General features: G+C 47.9%; 1 protein-coding gene across 3 annotated transcripts in view; it reads left to right on the top strand.

Annotated features, from left to right (window-relative positions):
- SLC6A17 (solute carrier family 6 member 17) overlaps positions 1-22,090 on the top strand; it is a 56,934-nt gene that overhangs the window by 22,417 nt on the left and 12,427 nt on the right. For all 3 annotated transcript variants that reach the window (XM_043500470.1, XM_043500469.1, XM_038379693.2), the window contains exons 2-5: positions 11,235-11,637; positions 17,103-17,260; positions 19,695-19,821; positions 20,536-20,717. In XM_043500470.1, the coding sequence (XP_043356405.1) occupies positions 11,352-11,637; positions 17,103-17,260; positions 19,695-19,821; positions 20,536-20,717 (753 nt within the window). In that variant the 5' untranslated portion in view covers positions 11,235-11,351. The remainder of the gene's footprint in view (positions 1-11,234; positions 11,638-17,102; positions 17,261-19,694; positions 19,822-20,535; positions 20,718-22,090) is intronic.

Genomic DNA, 22,090 nt, shown 5'->3' with positions numbered 1-22,090 from the left:
GCTGACCCTATCTTCACTTTTATGTTCTGAATTTCTTTGCTTGGAGGCTTTAATCAGACCTTGGATATTAGGGTTAGGAAGACACTTTTCCTGGGGACAGAGGATCCCATCACTGCTTCTGCAGGGTTTCTTCCACCTTCCTCCGAAGCATTTGATATTGGTCACTGCTAGAGATGAGATACAGGCCCCGGGTCTGTTCTGGCATGAGGACCCTGTGTTCCTGTTTGAATATACACATATTGTGGGCTACATTATTTGCATAGCTATGCTTTATTTACAATTCTGGAGGGAGACTTTCAAAGGCACAAATGGGAGGTAGGTGCCCAATTCCTATGGTTTTCCAATGGGAGTTGGACTCCGGGCTGCCCTCTCTGTCTTTGAAAAGCACCCCTTCTGCAGGGAGGATGCTAGAGGGGGGTATACAATAGGAGTTACACATTGTTCCATTATCTATATTTCTGGATGGTAAAAATGCTTTTTTCAGCTCCAGCACCATGAACAATTTATTGGAGTAAAACTATCAGCACAAAGGCAGCCACTACATATAACTGGGTGTGCATAATATCGAACAGTACGGATGTCTAACAATACTAAGCAACAAGTAACTTAGCAGACCCAAGTGGATAGAGCAGATCCAAGCGTCAAAGTTAGGAAACACCAAAGGTGGGCCTATATGACACACATGCAAATTCATCCCAAGTCCATCTACTTCAGTGAGGTTACACTATTGATGGATCTGGCCCAGCAATCTTTAATCATGTGACATGGATATGCAATGAGAATATGCTCTCTGATGAGTCCTTTAGGGATTCTGCCCATGGCACCGGAACCACCTTTAGCTGGCAAATTCTCTCAGCCTTGCCACAGGGAATTCTACAGTCCTGTCTTCAAATAGGTCCATTTCCACAGGCAGATGACAGAAAAACCAGCACAACCGTTACGTTTGAAATATTACTGCAAATATGCGGCAAGCACTGAGCATTTCAAGTGCGATTACTGCAACCCGAGAGCTAGAAATGCCCTCATCTTTCTTCTAAAGAGAGAGAACGTGCACATTTTAAGAAAATTAATGCCGCAAGGCCTGAGTAAACAAAGTCCCCATCTGTCAGTAACATGGGCTTTCTATAGCAAATCAGAACAGAAGGGCTCATGTTTGTCAACTGATCAGACTTGTCTTTATCTGTTTGTTTGTTTGTTTGTTTTGGAAGATGAATTTTTGATTAAATCCCTTTTCAATCAACAGTGGTGGCAATGCTGGAATTGAAATGCACTTTCAAATTAAGGGAGGTCTGGTCTTTGAGCCTGGAGTCAATGGAAAGGATCCGGCTGGCGTCAATAGGCCTTGGATCCGGCCCTTTGGGATGCTGAGCATGCTGGGAATGGATGGGGTGCACTTTAGGCCTGATTCTGATCTCGCATTGGAGTTTGGCCAAATTATTTTCTCTACTATGCTCCCTTGATCTCTGTGGGGTTGCAGTGGTGTAACGGAGCGGAGAATTTGGCCCACGTAGCCATGTTGACTTTAATACAGCTCTTTCTGATTTACACTGGTGTGGGTGAAATCAGATCCAGGCCCCTGGTTTATGACACGTTTTTAAAACGTTATGACACGTTTTTAAAATCAGAAAGCCACCCAGAAGTGCTTCTAATCTAATATGCAAAAAGAAAAGGAGTACTTGTGGCACCTTAGAGACTAACAAATTTATTTGAGCATAAGCTTTTGTGAGCTACAGCTCACTTCATCAGATGCATTCAGTGGAAAATACTGTGGGGAGATTTATATACACACACAGAGAACATGAAACAATGGGTTTTATCATACACACTCTAAGGAGAGTGATCACTTAAGATGAGCAATTGCCATCAGGAAGGGGGGGGGCTTGAATAGAGACTGGGAGTGGATGGGTCATTACACAAAGTAAAACTATTTCCCCATGTTATCTCCCCCCCACCCCCCACTGTTCCTCAGACGTTCTTGTCAACTGCTGGAAATGGCCCACCTTGATTATCACCACAAAAGGTTTTCTTCCTCCCCCCCACCCCCGCTGGTAATAGCTCATCTTAAGTGATCACTCTCCTTACAGTGTGTATGATAAAACCCATTGTTTCATGTTCTCTGTGTGTGTATATAAATCTCCCCACTGCATTTTCCACTGAATGCATCTGATGAAGTGAGCTGTAGCTCACGAAAGCTTATGCTCAAATAAATTTGTTAGTCTCTAAGGTGCTACAAGTCCTCCTTTTCTTTTTGCGAATACAGACTAACATGGCTGCTACTCTGAAACTAGTCTAATATGGCAAGACTGGAAGAAAAGAACTGGGGAATTTCATATTAAAGAGGAGGATGGCTGAAATCTGTGTGGGTTAGGTGCTGCCCTCAGGGTTCTCCCAACAGGCCATTCAGTCAGGCAAAATTTGGTTAGCCCTGTATGAAAGGATCTCACTTTTCAAGCTCCCTCACTGTTCTGCAGCTAACACTGGAGCCCATGGGCACATTTCAGCACCAGGGACAGCACTACCACCCACTCCTTTATTACTTCCTGGTCAGTCCTTTCTACTTCACAGGTCTGATTCTCCTCTTGCTTACACCAGTGTAACTCGATTGATTTCAGTGGTGTTGCTCCTGATTTACACTGGCGTGAGTGAGGGGGGAAGTTGGCCCAATGGAGTCGCTCCTCATTTGCATCAGAGTGAGTGAAAGGAGAACCACGTCATATATTTTAATAAAAAGAAAAGGAGTACTTGTGGCACCGTAGAAACTAACAAATTTATTTGAGCATAAGCTTTCGTGAGCTACAGCTCACTTCATCGGATGCTCACGAAAGCTTATGCTCAAATAAATTTGTTAGTCTCTAAGGTGCCACAAGTCCTCCTTTTCTTTTTGCGAATACAGACTAACACGGCTGCTACTCTGAAACCTGCCATATATTTTAATAGGAAGTCATTATGTAGTTTTCAGGCACATGTCTCTTTATTTAGACAAATGTTCACTGAAAATGGCACAGATTTTCCCTGAATAAAGACGTAGCAAAGATCTCATCATTTGACCCATGATGACTTAGAAGCCGAGGACGACAGGTCAGGCAGTGGCTGAACTCCTGAAGAGCTGCCAAAGAGTTGCTGAAAGGGTTAAAGAGCAGCACAGTGGGGAAATAGGCCCTTGGCAAGGAGCAATTTTCTGACTGCTTTGTTTCCTTTCACCTCATTATTTCTCCCCCTTAAGAAAGCTCACAGTTCACCGGCTCTGTTCCTGCTTCTATTAGAAAAGCTATTTTAAGCTGCACTCTGCATCTGTTGCTAGGCTACAGTGTCAGATCTCTAGGCTCTGGTGGATCAGGAGTCTCTTAAAATGATACCGTGAAGCCGTTTAAATATTCTGTCAAGATTGATACAATAGTTTAATTGTATAATAATGCGCCATTCATGCCAGTATCTCTCAACCCCATGGCAGTTACTACAGCTGAAAAATTGCCTGCAAAAGGAGCATCCTGTGCTAAGACGAGTGCCATGAACCCTTAGGCTTCAGGGCACGATTGACACAGGGCCAGGTAGAAACATTTTCTCTATCTACAGCTTTGAAAGAATAGATAGGAGCCTGATTCTAAAGCCCAGTGAAATCCTTTGGTATCTTTCCATTGATCTCAACAGGCTTTGGGTCAGACCCTAAGATGATTTTGTCTATGATTGAGCCAGAAATAGAACCTACTGCCCGAACCACAAACCCAGCTTCCCACAGTTATGGGGCACAGTGTTTTCTCTTTGAAGCCATTATGCAGGCAGGATACCACACCTGCTGGGTTTCTACAACAAAGTTTTGGCCACCACATTTTAGGAAAGAGTTGGGCAAATTGAAGAGAGAGCAACAAAAATGAGAAAAGGTTGAGAAAACCTGACCTAGGAGGAAAGGTTAAAAAAACCGGGCCTGTTTAATCTTACAAAGACTGAGGACCTGACAACAATTTTGAAATGTGTTAAGGGCTGTTAGGAAGAGGACAATGATCAATTGATCTCCATGTCCCCTGAAAATAGAACAAGAAATAATGGGCTTAAAGTGCAGCAAGGGAGATTTAGGTAAGATATTAGGGAAAACGTTCTAACTGTGGGGATAGTTAAGATCAGAAATAGGCTATTGAGAAGGATTGTGGAATCCCCTTCGCTGGAGTCCTTTAAGAAGAGGTTGTATGAACACCTGTCAGGGCTGGTCTAGGTTTACTTGGTCCTGCCTCAGTGCAGGGGGCTGAGCCTGATGACTTTTCAAGGCCCCTTCCAGCCCGCCATTTCTATGATTGTATGAAAAGGCAGGATAATGGACTTGCTGAACCAGTGGTCTGGTCCAAGGAGGGCCCAGTCTATCTCTTTATGTGACTGTATCTGAGCCCGAAAGACGGGGCAAGGTAAGGAGGGGATGTGAGTAGCAGCAAGCAGCAGTGTGGGGAGCTTTGTGCATAGAACAATACAATGGTGGACCCCACCATACATCCAGGGCTTGGAGTTCTGCCTTTCTGCAGCTGCCCTGGCGGGGAGGGGAATTATGCTATCTTTTCTCGCATTTGATTCCGGGATCTGCCAACTGCCAGATCAAGCACTCTTCTCTCCACGCCCCGCACATTTCAGAACAGCCCGAAGGCTGCTCTAACTTATCCCAGCTGCCTATAGCCTGAAGCTTATTTGCAGTGTTCTTGTAGCTGTGTTGGTCCCAGGACATTAGTGAGACAAGGTGGGTGAGGTAATCTCTCTTACTGGACCAACTTCTGTTGGTGAAAGAGACAAATTTTTGAGCTACACAGAGCTCTTCTTCAGGTCACTGTGTAACTCAAAAATGTGTCTCTGTCCCCAACAGAAGTTGGTCCAATAAAAGATATTACCTCACCCACCTTGTGTCTCTTATACCCTGAAGGGGCTATTTGGATGCCTAGGGATCACCAGGAAATAATAAATAATGATAATACTCTTATCTAGCACTTTTCATCAGCAGATCTCAAAGTGCTTGACAAAGAAGATCAGTCTCATTATCTCCATTTGACAGATAGGGAAACTGAGGCACAGAGAGGGGAGGTGACTTGTGCAAGGTCACCCAACAGGCCAGTGGCAGAGCCAGGAATGGAACACAGGTCTGTTGAGTACCAATTTGGTGCTCTATCCACTAGGCATAGAGACGGTCCCTTTCTATCAGCTGTTTTGTCTGAGCCATGGGCCAGAACTGGGGGATGACTCAGGAGCTTCTGTGGTGGCCCTGCCCTTACGGAGGATTCTCTCGCACCAGGGAATATGCCAGGAAGTCCTCAAAGCTGGGTTTAAGGTTGCTTTGCAGCAACAAAGCAGCTTAGCAGAGCCCAGCTTGGTGCCCAAGTTGGTGTATAATTTAGGGCACCCAGCTTCACCAGTTGGTGCCCTGGTGTTGCATCCAGATGTGGAACTATGCAACCTACCTTAGGCACCCAGGTTCACCAGGTTTTCTGAAGTTGCACAGTCCTGGGAGGTGATCACTTGAAAACTCTGGGCCAAATGTCCCTGGAGTAACTCAGCTAAAGTCAGTGGATTTGTCCCTCTTTGTTTAATGGCATCACTTTCTAGCGCATGCAGATGATAAGAACATTCACTTATATTTGTGTGAGTTACCCGGCAGACCACAGAGCTCTTCCGATTATTTTCCCTCGCCATGGCCAGATGGCAGAAACCAATCCAAGAAACGGCTAGCTTTCCTGGCTGTCAATTGCAGGCAGCAACTGCCAGGGCTCAAGGGCATGGCTCTGATTGGAGGGCTGGTAGAAGGAGTTTCCCAGAATTTCTATCTCCAAATTGCTTGTGAATGAAGCAACAGGAAAGAGGAGGGGAGGGAAAAATCCTAGTAATTCCTGCCTTGAATCCCTAAAGAGAGGGGGACACCATAGAAATGAGACAGCAGCAGGTGTATCGAAAGGCTCCTTGAAAGGAACAGGTGATGTCAAAGTTTTGCAAGACTGATGTGATGGATCATTTAGTGCTTTTGAAAGGGGCCAGGTTAACAGCTCTGGCGAATCAACCCCCCCCCCATTTATCCACAGAACATGGAGCCCCAGCAGTACAAGCTTCCTCCTGCTCCTGCCCATGTGCCTCAGCCCTGCCTGGAGGGAACCATCCTCCAAAGGGTGAGATGAAGGGTCAGAAACCCTGGGCCGCCCAGTCTTTGATCTCTTTGGTAAGGATCCCAGGTGGTGTGATGGTGTTTGCGAGGGGTGGATACCTCGCTGCCCCACAGCAACCGGAGTCAGGCCAACAATCCTTTCCTCTCAGTCCCCGAGCAGTGTTGTAAGATGGATGGGCTTGCAGTTAAGGCACTGAGCTGGGACTCGGGAGATCTAGGCTCCAAACCTGGCTTGTGTGACCTCAAGCAAGTCACCTCGGCAAGATTTTCCCAAGGACCTGGTGATTTTGGGTGCCTAACTTGAGACACGTCAAAGGGGCCTGGTTTTCAGACAGTGCTAAGTGTCTGCCCTCAGAAAACCAGGCGCCGTTCGATGTCTCAGGCTGAGACACCCCGCCTCTCCCCCCCAAGGTCACTCTGGAAAATCTTGGCCAAGATCTCTTTCATTAATGGGTGAGCGGTGCCCAGATACTACAGTGACGGAGGCCCTGGCAAAACCAGGGCAGAGGTAGCCCATACCCATTCAACCCTGAGACTCTCTGCTGAGGTCACCCAATGTCCTGGTGGGCATTATTTACTGTCTACCGGGAGCTAACCAGTCCCTCATTCCCGCCAGCAGGGCAGTAAAGCTGTTTCTTCTGCATCGCCTTCTAATCTCACAGGCATATCTATGTCATCCCGTGTTCACACAAAGAACTAGCTGCATGTCCCAGGCTTATTCTGAATGGTTTTACAATAGAACCTGAAGGCCCCAACTAAGAGCATTGTGCTAGACACTGTACACACACATAGTAAGAGACAGGCCCTGCTCTGGAGAGTTTATAGTCTAAATAGATAAGCCAGACAAAATTTGAGGGGGTGGGGGGGAACTGAGGCACAGAGTGAGGACAGGTCTCACTTTTTAAAAGTAGGCACTGAAACACCTTTAAAATCTGCCCCAAAGTAACTTGCCTGCCACCACACAGAGAGTCAGTGACAGAGCTAGGATTAGAACCCAGATCTCTTACTGCCCCATCTAGTAGCAGGTTTGCTAGACCTTCCTCGGGTTATTTGCCATCTTATTTTTGGATTTTAACAGCCCTCCAGTTTGCAAATTAAATCCAATTCAGCAGTCTCTCATTGGAGTCTGTTTTTGAAGATTTTTGGTTGAAGAATTGCCACTTTTAGGTTTGTAATCGAGTGACCAGAGAGATTGAAGTGTTCTCCGACTGGTTTTTGAATGCTATAATTCTTGACGTCTGATTTGTGTCCATTTATTCTTTTATGTAGAGACTGTCCAGTTTGGCCAATGTACATGGCAGAGGGGCATTTCTGGCACATGATGGCATATATCACATTGGTAGATGTGCAGGTGAACGAGCCTCCGACAGTGTGGCTGATGTGATTAGGCCCTATGATGTGATTAGGCTACATATCTATTCAGGGGACACCATCTTAGGGCCTAATCACATCATGCCCCTCTGCCATGTACCTTGGCCAAACTGGACAGTCTCTACATAAAAGAATAAATGGACACAAATCAGACGTCAAGAATTATAGCATTCAAAAACCAGTCGGAAAATACTTCAATGTCTTTGGTCACTTGATTACAGACCTAAAAGTGGCAATTCTTCAACCAAAAAACTTCAAAAACAGACTCCAACGAGACTGCTGAATTGGAATTAATTTGCAAACTGGATACAATTAACTTAGGCTTGAATAAAGACTGGGAGTGAATGGGTCATTACACAAAGTAAAACTATTTCCCCATAAAGAAAAGGAGTACCCGTGGCACCTTAGAGACTAACAAATTTATTAGAGCATAAGCTTTCGTGAGCTACAGCTCACTCCACCGGATGCATCCGATGGAGTGAGCTGTAGCTCACGAAAGCTTATGCTCTAATAAATTTGTTAGTCTCTAAGGTGCCACGGGTACTCCTTTTCTTTTTGCGAATACAGACTAACACGGCTGCTACTCTGAAACCTATTTCCCCATGTTTATTTCCCCCCTCGACCACTGTTCCTCACGAGTTCTTGTCAACTGCTGGAAATGACCCACCTTGATTATCACGACAAAAGGTTCCCTCCCCACCCCCCTCTCTCCTGCTGGTAATAGCTCACCTTACCTGATCACTCTCATTACAATGTGTATGGTAACCCCCATTGTTTCATGTTCTCTTTGTATATAAATCTCCCCACTGTATTTTCCTCTGCATGCATCCAATGAAGTGAGCTGTAGCTCACAAAAGCTTATGCTCAAATAAATTTGTTAGTCTCTAATGTGCCACAAGTCCTCCTTTTTTTTTTTGTAAATATTCCCAGACACTGACACAGGGCAGATCTAACACTCATTGAAGCCAAATGGAGAAAATCACTGACTTCAGCGGGAGCAGATGGGGGGCCTTTGAGCCAGTGTCATTTATTTTATGGATGCACATTCCCACAAGTGAGTGTCTCTATCTGGCAGACAGCCCATACCTCTGCCCGGATGGAGAGGGTGGGAAGTGAAGGCCAATGCTTGCTGCTGGTGGGACTAGGGTCAAATTTCTGTTTATCCTTGCGCATGTTAACTGGGTTAACAGGGAGGTAGTTTTGCAAGTGGCATGTCACCACTCAGCACCTTCATTTCAAACTTGGTAGAAGAGCAGCAAAATCAGGTGGATTTGTGTGGTTTGCAGCTCTCTGTCTAATCGATGGCTGGGCTGGAATGTCAAAGCCCAGGACTAGTGTCAATTCTGCATAGCCCGGCATCACCCGATCCTGATGTGAAGGGTTTCTGGGTCATGTCCTGTGACAGGAGACCTGGCAGAGCCCTGCTAGTTGTCAGGTTCTTGGAGTCCTGGGTCAGTAGAACCACCTCATCCAATGTCCCAAAGCGTTTAAGGACAGGTCACTGGGTCAGACCACAGATTTATTCCCATGATGTCAGCTTTGAGTCTGGCTGCCAGCTCCTGGCTGAGGATCCTCTTCATGCAGTTGCTGGCACAATTAGAAGAGATGAAGTCTCATGAGCGCTGTTGGCCTTTCCCAGCTGAGGATCTGGCCCACAACATGCAATATCTTGCACTGAACCCCTTGGAAAACACATGCTACGTGAACATTGGTGGCAGGAGATGAACCTGGACGGCTATTCAAGATTAGCTTCTGCTCATGATCACGTTGAACAGGGCTTTCCTACACAACGAATCCTATTTATTTCATTGGGGCAAATCACAGAGGGAGGGCCCATTCCCACACCATTACACTTAATGGGGGGTTTGCCACTGGATTTCATTTAGGCTGTTACTGCCCAACAGGCCAGATCCTCAGCTGGTGTAAATCGGTCTTGCTCCTTTGACTTCAGTGGAGTTACACCAGTTGAGGATCTGGTCCAGCATGAGTAAGGGTGGCATGTGGGTATCATGGGCAGTGTGTTCCGGTGGCCAAGGCAGGGTTGGAGAGTGAGTCCACGCAGTACGCACCCGGCCGTGGCAGCTCCTATCCCACGAGGCTGGGCCCAGCTCCCCACTCCAGGTGTTGTGAGATGGCAACAGGGTTGTATGGTGCTGCAACCCTGTGACCAGGTTGCAACTGCATCCACTCAAATTTGGGCCATCTGCCCCGCCACCATGATGGGCCACACCTCAATGGCACCGCAGCCCCATGCACCAGGTCAAAACGCCCGGAGCAGGGAGCCAGGCCCAGTCCTGCAGGGCAGGAGCTGCTGCTGGGTGAGTGTGGGGTGGGCTCATTCTCCAGCCCACCACCAATGACCCACCACCACCCTTAGCTGCAAAACCTAGTTCTGCTACTGGCTAGGGCACTGGAGTGAGACTTGAGCCCTGGGTGCTATTCCAGGCTTTGTCGCTGACCTGCTTATTGACCTTGGACACATCACTTCCACTCTCTCTCTGCCTCTTGTCTGCCTTGTCTATTTGGACTGTGAGCTTCTGGGGGCAGAGCCTGTCTCTCCCTTTGTGCCCATGCAGCACCTAGCACAATGGGCTCTGATCCTGGCTGGTGCTTCTAGACGCTGTCATCATGCAAATAAGAAAGAATCAGGTTCTAAGTTTCTCCGTCCTCCATGTATGACCAGTATGGGATCAGGCCCCTGTGCAATGCAGAACATGAGGTCTTCTGAATACAGGTTTGTTCAAAAGACGGAGTTCCCTATAATAGTACAATTACACCAGACAGCCATTACTGCCCTGGAAATACACTGGTGAAAACTGCTTTTAAAAATCTTTCCCCCCCGTCATTTTAATTAAGAAACACTTTCAAATGAAGCCGACACCATAGATCTTTGAAACGTTATGGGCCAGATTCCCAGTGGATGTAGATCGCTGGAGTACCATCCAAGTCAACGGGACTGTGCAGATTCTCAGTAGGTGAGGATGTGGTCCTATGATAAGCAGCAGCAGCTTTGCAATGCGAAGGGGAACGTACAATCGATGCCTCTGTACACCCTGCTGATGATCTGTAGATATTCCCTGCTGTAAAACTACCTTGGAAGAATTAGCTACAGACTTCCTGTCTATTTCAATTGCTCTGATAACGTCAGCAGAGAGAGAGAGAACTCTGGCTGTTGCCGTTGTCACACGAACACAGCTGATGCCTGTTCTTGTCTTGGACAATATTTTCTGTGCCCATCCTTGGCTCTAATCCAAGCTGGATGTGGAAGGTGCTGGCCAGGAAGCAGCCATGGGAATGGGGGACACTGGAGGAGAGCAGGGATCGTGCCACCCTTGGATATGCCCATCAGGCCTTGCAGAAGGCAGGCGGTGGCTGCAGACCGAATATTGTGGAATCAGAGCAGGAGTCCGGGGGGAGATAAATGGAGGACGGGGTGGGTCATATCTCAGTGCAACCTAGAGTAGGTGCAGGTCCCCACTAGCACTGAAGGCCCTAGCCAGCCCATCTGGACCAGATGAAGGTCCCTGATGCTGTGAGATGCCTGAAGCCTCTGGCTGGCCCATTTGGCCCTCACACCAGCTAAGAGGCCACCAGCAGTCCCATCTAACCAGGTGAAGCCCCTCCCTAAACTAGGTGATCCGCACCCCCCTCCCTCCCCGAGTGAAGCGTGCATCTCCTATCACAGCAAAGCCAAACAGACCATTTGCTTTCATTGCCCATTGGTGTGTATATTTTGCAGGTCCCGTGGATGAACAGGAGCTGAGGGGGCTGATCTCCAAAGCCAGCGCCCGCCTCTCCTGCTGCCCGCATCTCATCCCCTCCCGACGTGTGGGGCTTCAGAGCCAGCAAACCCCCAATGCCTAAGAACAGCAAAGTGACGCAGCGAGAGCACAGCAGCGAGCATGTCACCGAATCGGTGGCCGACCTGCTGGCCCACGAGGAGCCCGTGGACTACAAGCACAGCGTCTTGAACATGACGGGCAAGGCCTGGGACAAGCAGAAGGACGTGAAGGAAGATCTGGACTCTGAGAAGCGGCCAGCGTGGAACAGCAAACTGCAGTACATCCTGGCCCAGATCGGGTACTCGGTGGGGCTGGGGAACGTCTGGCGGTTTCCATACTTGTGTCAAAAAAACGGAGGAGGTAAGAGACCACAGGCGTGGGCCCTGCCGGCTCAGTACAACAAAACACCACTGAGATAGAGAGGGGGCCAATTCCTGCATGCATCCAGCTCCTGCTGAAATCTGTAGCAGGTGGGAATGCGTAACCAAGGGCAGGATTAACCCACATGCACTATCTGGGCTCTTGGAATGCATATGGGGTATGTCTACACTGTGAGAAAAGACCCGTGACACAGCTGCGGTTGGCCCGGGTCAGCTAACTCAGAGGGGCTCAGGCTTGTAGGGGTATAAAATTGCAGTGTAGATGTCCAGGCTTAGGCTGGAGCCTGGGCTCTCTGATCCCACGATAGGGAAGGGTCTCAGAGCCTGAGCTTCAGCCTGAGTCTGAACACCTACACTGCAATTTTATAGCCCCACAGCCCAGGCCCTGCGAGACTGAATCAGCTGACCTGGGCTCTCAGACTCCTGCTGCAGGTTTTTTACTGCAGTGCAGATTTAGCTTAGTTGATCGCCTCCCCTGGACTCCAAGGAGTTGAAGGCTGTGCCATTATTTGTCTGAAACTGTTTTTCAAGGGGGGTGGGGGTGGAGAAGTCGGATTCAGTGATAAAGAATTTGTGTCCGTTTTACTGACTGGATAGTTTTGGGGGAAAAAATATCCAGAAACCGAAAAATGTTTTGATTTTTTTTCCAGGTTGGGACAATTTTTTTCTTTCAACATTTTCTTTAATTTTATTATAAAAAAAACATTAAAGTGAAACTAAATCTTTTGTTTGACCTGAAATGAAATTTTTTTGACTGTTCTATTTGCTGAAAAGTTAGAAAATATTTGTTTTCAGGTTGACATGAAACTTTTTTTTTTCTCCAAAATTGCCAGAGAACCAAAAAATCAATCATATGGTCATCTCTCCACACCATATTATAGGAAAGCAAATTGCATTAGATTTTTGAACCAACCTATGGGGTCGGCTCCTCAAATGGTGTAAACCAGCCTAGATAGATCCATTGAAATCAACACCAAGTGAATATCTTATCTATCTATCTATCTACCTATCTATCCCTATCAGAGAGTATCAACATTTATTCCCAGTTATGAGCACATTATTGTGCCATTTTTCTTTGCAGGAGTAGAACAAGGCCTCATTGCAGTGACGTCAGACATCACAATGTAGGTGAATGCTGGCATTTTAATGGTGACTTCTATGCAAGGAAACAGACACCTGAATTTTGTTTTTATGCAATTGGGAGAATTGATTTTCCTCTCAGGCTGGTTTTACACCAACACCACTGCATTTCTTTTGTGGAGTTACTCCTGATTTACACCAGCGCACATAAAATCAGAATCTGGCTTAGAGAATGTGGTCTAGTGCATGGAGCAGTGGTGGGAAGACAGCTGCTGGCTGCTACCCCCAGCTCCGCCATTGCCTTGCTCTGTGACCTTGGGCAAGTCACCTAACCACTCTGTCCCTCAGTTTTCCCAGTTTGCAAAATGGGGATCATAAGAGTGACCTGTCTCGGAGGACCCTGTGACAATGCTTGATTAGCTAATGTTTCTAAAGTGCTTTGAGATCCTCAGTTGATAATTGCTACAATTTTACATATACTATAAATATATCCATGATTTAGATAGGCCTCACCCTCCCCAACCCAAGCCCCTCCACCCAGCCCCTGTCCCTAGTCACGCAGACCAGATTCTGCTCTCAGATAACCCTGCACAATCCCCACTAATGTCCAAGGGCGGGATCAAGCCCGTTGGGTTAGCCCTTAGGGCCCACCCACAGCACCTAACGAAGTCCATACAGTAGAACCTCAGAGTTACAAACGCCTCGGGAATGGAGGTGGTTCCTAACTCTGAACAAAACGGTCTGGTTGTGCGTTCAAAAGTTTACAACTGCACGTTGACTTAATACAGCTTTGAAATTTCGCTGTGCAGAGGGAAAATGCTGCTTTTCCTTGATTTTTGCAGTAGTTCACATTTAACACAGGAATGTACTGCATTGTTGGGGGGGTTTTTGGTGTCTGCTGCTGCCTGATTTCGTACGCCCGGTTCCAAGGTTGGCAGGTCAGTCCGTAACTCTGGTGTTCACAGCTCTGAGGCTCTCCTGTAAAAGCAGAGGTTGCAGAGCATCTTGGAAAATCAGGCATTCAGTGTCTCTGTGCTGCAGTGCTCACCTTTCAGGATGTGTAAGGAAGCTACGGCAGAATGCCGTGAACCCATCTCAAAGCTCACGTTCAGATCCTCTGTCAGAGCTAAATTCCCTGGTGCAGAATTCAGTGAGCAGGACCCAGACTCAGATTTCCAGTCACAAGTTTGTTTACCCACCCCGCTTGCAAATCCCCAATCTGGGGAGCCTATTCTGACGCTTCCCCTCCTCCCTGTTGTCCGTATTCCCAGCACTGCATAATTCAGCATCTCCTCAACTGCGAAGGCTGCAGTAATCTCAATAATTAAAATGTGTCCAGTGCCATCTTGGTGATGAGCAATCCTTCGGGCTGAACCTGTAGAGTGAGCACTTCACACTCTGGGCCTGCTCACGCGCCCCTCACCTTTTGATCCCAAATTGGATGGAGCGCACCTCAGGCCAGTTCCAGTGTGCCAGCACTTCCCCATCACCTGGTTCCCCTTGTGATCTCACATGCATAGCAAACAGTGACCTAGTTTGGGTCAAAGAGAGAATACTCTGATAGACATGCCTGGCTTGTGATGGAGTGCATATGCACTGATATGTGTGCACAGGCTGCATTGCATCTGCACTGATATGCATGCAACGGTTGCATTGCATGCACACTGCTAGGCATGCATGGATTACATTGTGTACCCATGGATATACATGCATTGCATGTGCAATGATATGCATTGGTTGCATTGAGTGGGTTTGTACCGGTAACAAGGAGGAGATTGAATGCAATTATTGGGCCAGATACTCCATTCTCATTGATTCCAATGGAGCTATGCTGATCTATACCAGCTGAGGATCTGGCCCTGTGACTTCCATGGCGGACCTATCGATTTACACCAGTGTAAGGGAGATCAGAACCAGGCTCAGAGTGTGATCCGTGACTTGTGCGGGGGTCAGTATTCCTGGTTGTATTCCAAGAACTGCCATTTCCTGGCCACATCATCTAAAGCAAGTCACGTAACCATGTTGTGCCTCAGTTTCCCCATTGGCACAATGAGTATAATAACACTGACCCATCTCACAGCAGTTTTTTTGGGGGGGGGGCTCCCTAATGAATTAATGTTTTCCTAAATTTACACCAGCTGAATATCTGGTCCATGGCCCATTCACATCCCTATCCTCACCTTGTGTCATCCTGTCCCCACCGACATCTTTGCTGTCATTTCTCCTTACTCCCATATCCGCTGTCTGTGGTTCTGTCAGTCTTCCCAATTTTCCCTACCCCTCTTCCAACCCCTCCCTTCACATATTTATACATTCTGTCCCCTAGAGAGGAAGGATGGTCCAGTGGTTAGTGGAAGGCCTGGATTCAAATCCCTGCTCTGCCATGGACTTCCTGCATGGCCTTGGGTCAATCACTTAGTGTCTCTCTGTGCCTCTGCTCCCCATCTGTACAAAGGGGTAATAGCCTCACAAGAGTGTTGTGAGGCTCAATCCGTTAACAATGATGAGGGCCAGGCAAGTGCCTAAGATAGATCGGTTTGGCTAAGCCTCAGTCCTGTATGTGCTGAACTGTACGCCGAGTGAGCTGTTCTGTTTCAGTGCAGAAAGTTAAGCATGTGTCTTTGTGGGAATGAGGCCTTTGATTATAAGAGCTTCAGAGGGGGGAACCTGCCCTGTTCAGCCTCTGTAATGCACCATCTTCATTTTCAGGGTTCTAGATAAGTGGTTACGATGGTGATTCTGAATAAGAATAGTCAGTTAATACTATGGTGACTGTGAGCCCTGAGGTAGACTGCTGTTACTGGGCCTCCAGGAGCTGGGTTTTTGCCCAAGTGAAACTTGGAACCAGCAGCCTCTTGGCAATAGTTCCACAGCCACAGCAGCCCACTTTGGCAGGGCCAAAGACGGTTTGTGCAGTCGGCCTGTATGCCGGGTTGTGCCATGTGCAGCAGTGCGATCGAGGAATACTACACCTGTCTTCTGCCTGGACTGGAAACCATTCTCGGTACAGGAGGTGAGTGCCAGCACTTGATCACAGGGTCCTGTGGTCTGGTGTGAACCTGGTTTGATGTACACTCAGGGTACCACCAATTCTTGGAAGGCCTAGCCTTTCAAGTCATTTGCACACACAGCTTAGCCAAGTGAGGGGGCAGTACCTTGTTACAGTGGGTGGTCTCTCTCTGCTTTTGGCAAGGCTATTATTTTTACTCCACACCAGATCTTGGGTATTTTATTTTTCGGGATGACTTGATTAGCAGGGTGGAGAAGTGATTGTGCTGTGTCGCTCAGGATCAGCAGCAGGGGTGGCTGAGGTGTGATGTGTTGTGGTGTCCGGGGTGGGGGAAAGATGCACAAGCACCGTTGGTAGGTGTGTGCTGGTAACACGCTGAGGCTCTGTTAAAAGATGCTTTGGATGAGCAATGACATGAGGCTGCTGTATATTTATTTCTAGCCAGCCCATCCTGCCAACCAGAGTCCTTGTTTGGTGTCCCGAAACAGTATCAGAAATCTGCATCTAAATACCCACAGCCTCCCGGACAGTAAGAATCAGAAATATGCTGGAAAAATGGCCTCTTTGCTCTAAGCCTTCCAGAATGCCTGGGTGATTTATCAGCAGGCAGCTCCTGTGTGAGGCATTTTGTTCTTTGTGGTCATCTGGTCACACTCCTTGAATTGCTGATTTCGCTCCAGTCAGGGCCGGCTCTAGGTTTTTTGCCACCCCAAGTTCCAAGAGCGCAACTGTCCAAGCAAAAAAAAAAAAAAAGGGGGGGGGGATGGCTGGAACGCTGCCCCTGGAATTGTGCCGCCCCGAGCACGTCTGCTTTGCTGGTGCCTAGAGCCGGTCCTGGCTCCAGTCTCCCCAATTAGACAGAGATTAATGGGGTTGCCATTTAGCCCTCTTGGGAGCTACTCACTTGAGTGCAGCAGCTAGCATTGTGCCAAGCCCAAGTGTGAAAGCAGACATATAGATCAAGTGTCTGTAGGTGCCAGAATAGTGTGTGTGCGTTTGTACACTCCTGTGTCCATGTGTTACTGTGTCAGTCAGTACCATCATGTATGGGGGGTGTGGCTGGGGGTATGTCCATGTAAGCACCTGTGTGTCTCTGTGTCTGTTTCCTCTGCACACGAGTATCCTATGTTCATGTCAATATGTAAGAAAAACAACAGGTGCAGGGGGTGACTCCGATGGTTCTGGGTTTTAATGAACAGGTGGCTGGTGAGACATCACAGTTGAGACTGTTCTCTCTCCTCCCCCTTGTCCTCCTCCCTCTCCCCCTCCATGTCTGTCCCACCACTGGGAAGAACCCTGGCTTTCACTGTGCAGTCGCAGGTGGGATCTGTAATGGCCCTTCTTTCTCCTGCCAGGTGCCTACCTGGTCCCCTACCTTGTGCTGCTCATCATCATCGGGCTCCCTCTCTTCTTCCTGGAGCTGGCCGTGGGTCAGAGAATCCGCCGGGGCAGCATCGGTGTGTGGAATTACATCTGCCCCCGCCTGGGGGGCATTGGATACGCCAGCTGTCTCGTGAGTGCTCAGATGAGTTTCACCCAGTGCCACACGTGGTTGCGGGGGGAGGAGGGTTGATCTCTTTGTCCAGTCACAGGGAGGGCATTGCAAGCACAAACAGCTGGGTTCCTAGCTATGGTAACTGGAGCAATAGCAACGCAGACTTCCAGCTGCCCCGGCGGCATCCTTCGTCATCTTGGAGCCTGGGAAGTGGTACTTGTCTGAGGATGTTGAGATGTAAAACCAGGGTTGTACCCACTTGTGGTCATCAAAATCCCATGGCACTTATTGCAACAGTCAGGGTGTTAGCCCCAATGTCTGGGTCACACGCCAGGGTGGGCCATGACCTACCTAATGGATATCGTTTTCTTCACCTCTGGCCTGTTGGGCAGTGATGAGTACCGTTAAACAGCTGCCGCATCCCACCCCAGCGGTGGCTGCAGTTTGGTAGCAGGGGAGGTAGTTCCTATTCATAGAAATTCAAGTGCGTTGTCATTTGCATAATTAATCTAGTGAGTGTTGGGGTGCAACACTCCACCTCAGTCTGAGCTTAACATAGCAGTCTCACCTGGGCTCAACATGGAAGTCTCACCTGGGCTTCTAAGAGGAAGAGTTCAGCACAAGCAGGGACCCATCCAGCCAGGGACTGGGCATCTCCTGGGAGCTACTGAGTGCCCTCAATGGAGCCTGTGGACCTTAGGAGATGCTCAGCCCCTCACAGAATCAGTCCCTTGGATAGTCTCTGAATGGATAGAGATTCTCACCTTAGTTCCAGGGCATGATGGGGTGATGGGGTTCATCCTGGATTGCCCTAGCAGAGATAGTCTCTTGCAGGTGAATTCTGAGCATTTGGCTGTGGTGCATTGCAGCTGGTGCAATTGTAAAATGGTGCCTAGGTAATAAATGGCTCCCATTCTAGCCTCATGATCTCCTGGCTCCAGGTTTTCCCAGAGCACACAGCACTACCATCACTAGCAATTCCCTGTGGGTTTTGCAGGAGTTTGAAATCAGGGTGTGATGTTCATTACACCAGTATAGACTGTGTTAATCCAGGCACAGCCTCAGACATGCAGCCCAGAGCTGTTGGCTTCTTCTTTAACTTTTCATTTCTTAGCTTTGGCTACTACGTGTCAAAAGCAATTTCACTGAAAAACACATGTGACAGCTTCCACCTTGGTCAACACCAGAGATTGAACTGGGAGCTGAAAACATGAGTCTTTACAGCATGAGCTAAAAAGTCAGCCTCTCAAATTAGGGCTGTATCAGACTCATGTCCTCTGCAGATCTGGTGCAGAGCACGACACCCACAACACATCCTGATCAGTGGGTTACACAGGCAATTCAGAATTAAGTCTGGAATGTAATTACAGCCGAACGACTCATTCATGATGAATCTTTCATTCAGCCAATGTCATCTTTGCTTCCAGTTTGCGAGCAGACAGCAAAGTGATTACACCGATTTAGATGAAATTCTCTGCTAATTCCTTCTCTGACTAAATCTTAAACTGAGGATAATGCAGCAAGAATTTTCACCAAGGATTGCTGTGTGTCTGTTAGTTACATGGGTTGGGTGGGGTTGGGCCTTTTCCCTGGTTGGATCACATATTGTAGCATACAGAAAATAAGGTCCTGTCCCTTTAAACGGTTTGTCAACTGTCTAGTGACACTTGATGTGTTCTGTGTCTTAGAACGTGCCAGAAACAAGCAGCAATGTGTCTGTGATCAGGCCTGTTCTATATGTGTATAGTTAGTAAACACAGTTATTTAGGACCCAGCTGTGCCTTTCTGCTTTCTCCACATTGTTTCTGTTGAATAAAGAGCAAAAGACAACAAAACGTATTTAATAAGCTTGCGCAGCACAAACTCTAAATGCTTCGGGGAAGATGCAATTAATAGATTATCTAGCCAGAAGGGACCACTGTAATCATCTGGTCTGACCGCCTGCATAATACAGGCCATCAGACTTCCCTGAATTAATTCCGGTTTGAATGTGAGCAATCTCCAATCCTGATTCCAAAATGGCCAGAGCTGGAGAATTTACCACAGCTCTTGGCAAGTTGTTCCAGTCGTTAATTCCTCTCACTGTTAAAACTGTGAACCTTGTTTCTAGTCTGAATTTGTTTAGCTTCAGCTCCCAGTCAGTGGACCATGTTAGACCTTCGATTGAAGAATGAGATTGAAGAACTGGAATTCAATCTTAAAATTAGCTTTTTCTGAAGGTCCATCGTAGTAACGTTCTGGGTCTCTCATGGTCATTGGAAGTGAACTTTCTAATGGCCTGATCCATTGGCCCATTGCAGTCAATGGGAGTTTTTCCATTCACATTACTAGACTTTGGGATCAGGCCCAGATTACCACATCTCAACATCTCAGGTGCCTTGTTGTCCCAAGGTTTCTTGGTCAGTGTCAGGTCTGTGTGAGGGACTAAACACTGTTATTTTCCCTCCCCTAGGTCTGCTTCTTTGTCGGTCTCTATTATAATGTGATCATCGGCTGGAGCATCTTTTACTTTTTTAAATCCTTCCAGTATCCGCTCCCCTGGAGTGAGTGCCCCATTGTTAAAAATGGCACAATGGCCGGTGAGTGATTTCGTTGCCTCTCCAGCTCAGCTGGTGCTGGGAGACGGGACGTGGACAAGAGCTGTTAGGATTGAAAATGGTTCCAGCTGCTGGAACACGGCATTGGATCTGGGGAGGTGCTTCCGGGATTGTGGGTAGTTTCCATTGCTGATAGTTGTCACTGGATGGGGATGCTTGTGGTTAGGGGATGCTGGGATGTGGCAGTGTATGGGACACTTGCTGTCTCTTTGTGGGTATTTCCCCACTGGTGGGACATGGTGTTGTATTGGGACATGTTTGGCAGAATTGCCTGGTTGCTCTAAGGGGACAGCCACTGTGGCATGCCTGCTATCAGGATTGCAGATGGAGTTGGCAGCTGGTAAGTGCATTTGGAGCACTCATCTAGCTGGATCCTGAGAGCTCATTACAGAGCGTGTTTAAGTTAATAGAGCATTTAGTAGTGTATGAACATCTCCCTGGTATACTTGGGAATATTTTATGGCAGGTATAAATTGCACCATTTATTTAATGTCTTATTTTCATTTGTTAGCATCTTTCTATCCCATCTTTGCTATTAAAAATGAACCAAGATCCAATCCCCCAAGTGCCGTACAGACATTTGTAAATCACGGTTGGCTGCCCTGGGACTTAGGCAGGTCCTTAATGATATGTTACCCTCACGGGATGGGGGTGCTTTCCAGCAACCCAAACTCTCCTGACCCTTGTTTGTTTCAGTGGTGGAGGCAGAATGTGAGAAGAGCTCCGCAACCACCTACTTCTGGTACCGCGAGGCTCTGGAGATTTCCAACTCCATCTCAGAGAGTGGAGGGCTCAACTGGAAGATGACCCTATGCCTGCTGACGGCCTGGAGTGTCGTGGGATTGGCCGTGATCAAAGGAATTCAGTCCTCAGGGAAGGTGAGAGTCAGCAGTGGCCAGAGCCAAAATAAGTCTTGTTTCCTGCCAGTGGCTGAAGTGATGTTATGTGCACCAAGGATAGTAGGAGTAAATGCGACCACTGGGGGGAGTGTCTGCAAAAGAGCAGCTGGATAGCAGCGTAGCTGTGAAGTGTCCGAGAAGGTAGGAGTGTCTGCTGCTGCTTGTGCCTGGAGGTAGGAGATTTCTACAGCTGGTGAGTTTATTCTTGCTGGGAATGTGGCCTTGCTGATGTAACCATCATGACTGGCCTTCGCAGATACCCCCGGTATGTGACAGGGTATTAACTTCTGCAAGCATGTCAAGATCTTAGCCTGTAGGTCCCCTAATGGAAATGAGCTCATGTCCTGAGGTGCTGGCCACCAGCAACTCCCCACTGACCAGCTTTGAAAAAGGCTAACACAGGATGTACCAGGCAAGGTATTTCCAGTCGAGACAGGGAAGCATGAACGCCATTACAAGGCACTGGTGAGACCTCTTCAATACTATGTCTAATTCCCGTCACCCCTGTTCAGTAAAGATGAATTTAAACGGGAGCAGGTGCAGAGAAGGGTTGCTTGGACGAGCAGAGGACTCAGGAGCAGATCTCATGAGAGGAAACTGAAAGAGCTTGACTTGTGTGACCTTGTAAAAGAAAGCTTAGAGGGGTTCTGTCTGCTCTTTCTAAACCCATCAGGTGAGTACACACGCGAGAGGGAGAAGAGCTATTTAAGCAAAAGGACAGGCTGGCGATTAGAAGTAGAACCATTGGAGGAGTGAGGTTTCAGAATAGGCTTCCAATAGGAATTGTGGGGCAAATACCCGTGCTGGTTTTAAGATGGAGCTTTATGAATGGGGTTGCCTACGATAGCAGGGGACTGAAACGGATGCCCTGGGAAGTCCCTTCCAGTCCTGTGTCCCTGTGACTTCAGGGGGGCCTTGTACATAGAAATCATAGAATATCAGGGTTGGAAGGGACCTCAGGAGGTCATCTAGTCCAACCCCCTGCTCAGAGCAGGACCAATCCCCAATTTTTGTCCTAAATGGCCCCTTCAAGGATTGAACTCAACCCTGGGTTTAGCAGGCCAAAGCTCAAACCACTAAGCGATACATGTTCTGCACCTGTGAAAATCAGGCCAGGCGCCTGGCTATGAAACTCTGGGCACCCATGTGTGATGATTTGGGCCCAGAGCGAGGTTTGATCTTTTGCGTTAGTTGCCCTTGGCTTTGCTGAGGAAACTCTGCTCCAAGGAGGCTGCCACAACGCCCAGGTTGTCTTCCTGGGTTGGCAGCAGCGCCAATGGGAATTGGTAGGCACCAGACACAACCAGGGCTGGATCAGAGGCCTGGGGAGAAGGCTGCAATGAACATTTAGA

Source organism: Dermochelys coriacea, chromosome 21, assembly GCF_009764565.3.
Source record: "Dermochelys coriacea isolate rDerCor1 chromosome 21, rDerCor1.pri.v4, whole genome shotgun sequence".
Classification (NCBI taxonomy): domain Eukaryota; kingdom Metazoa; phylum Chordata; order Testudines; family Dermochelyidae; genus Dermochelys; species Dermochelys coriacea.
This window is presented reverse-complemented; position numbering and strand designations above follow the sequence as displayed.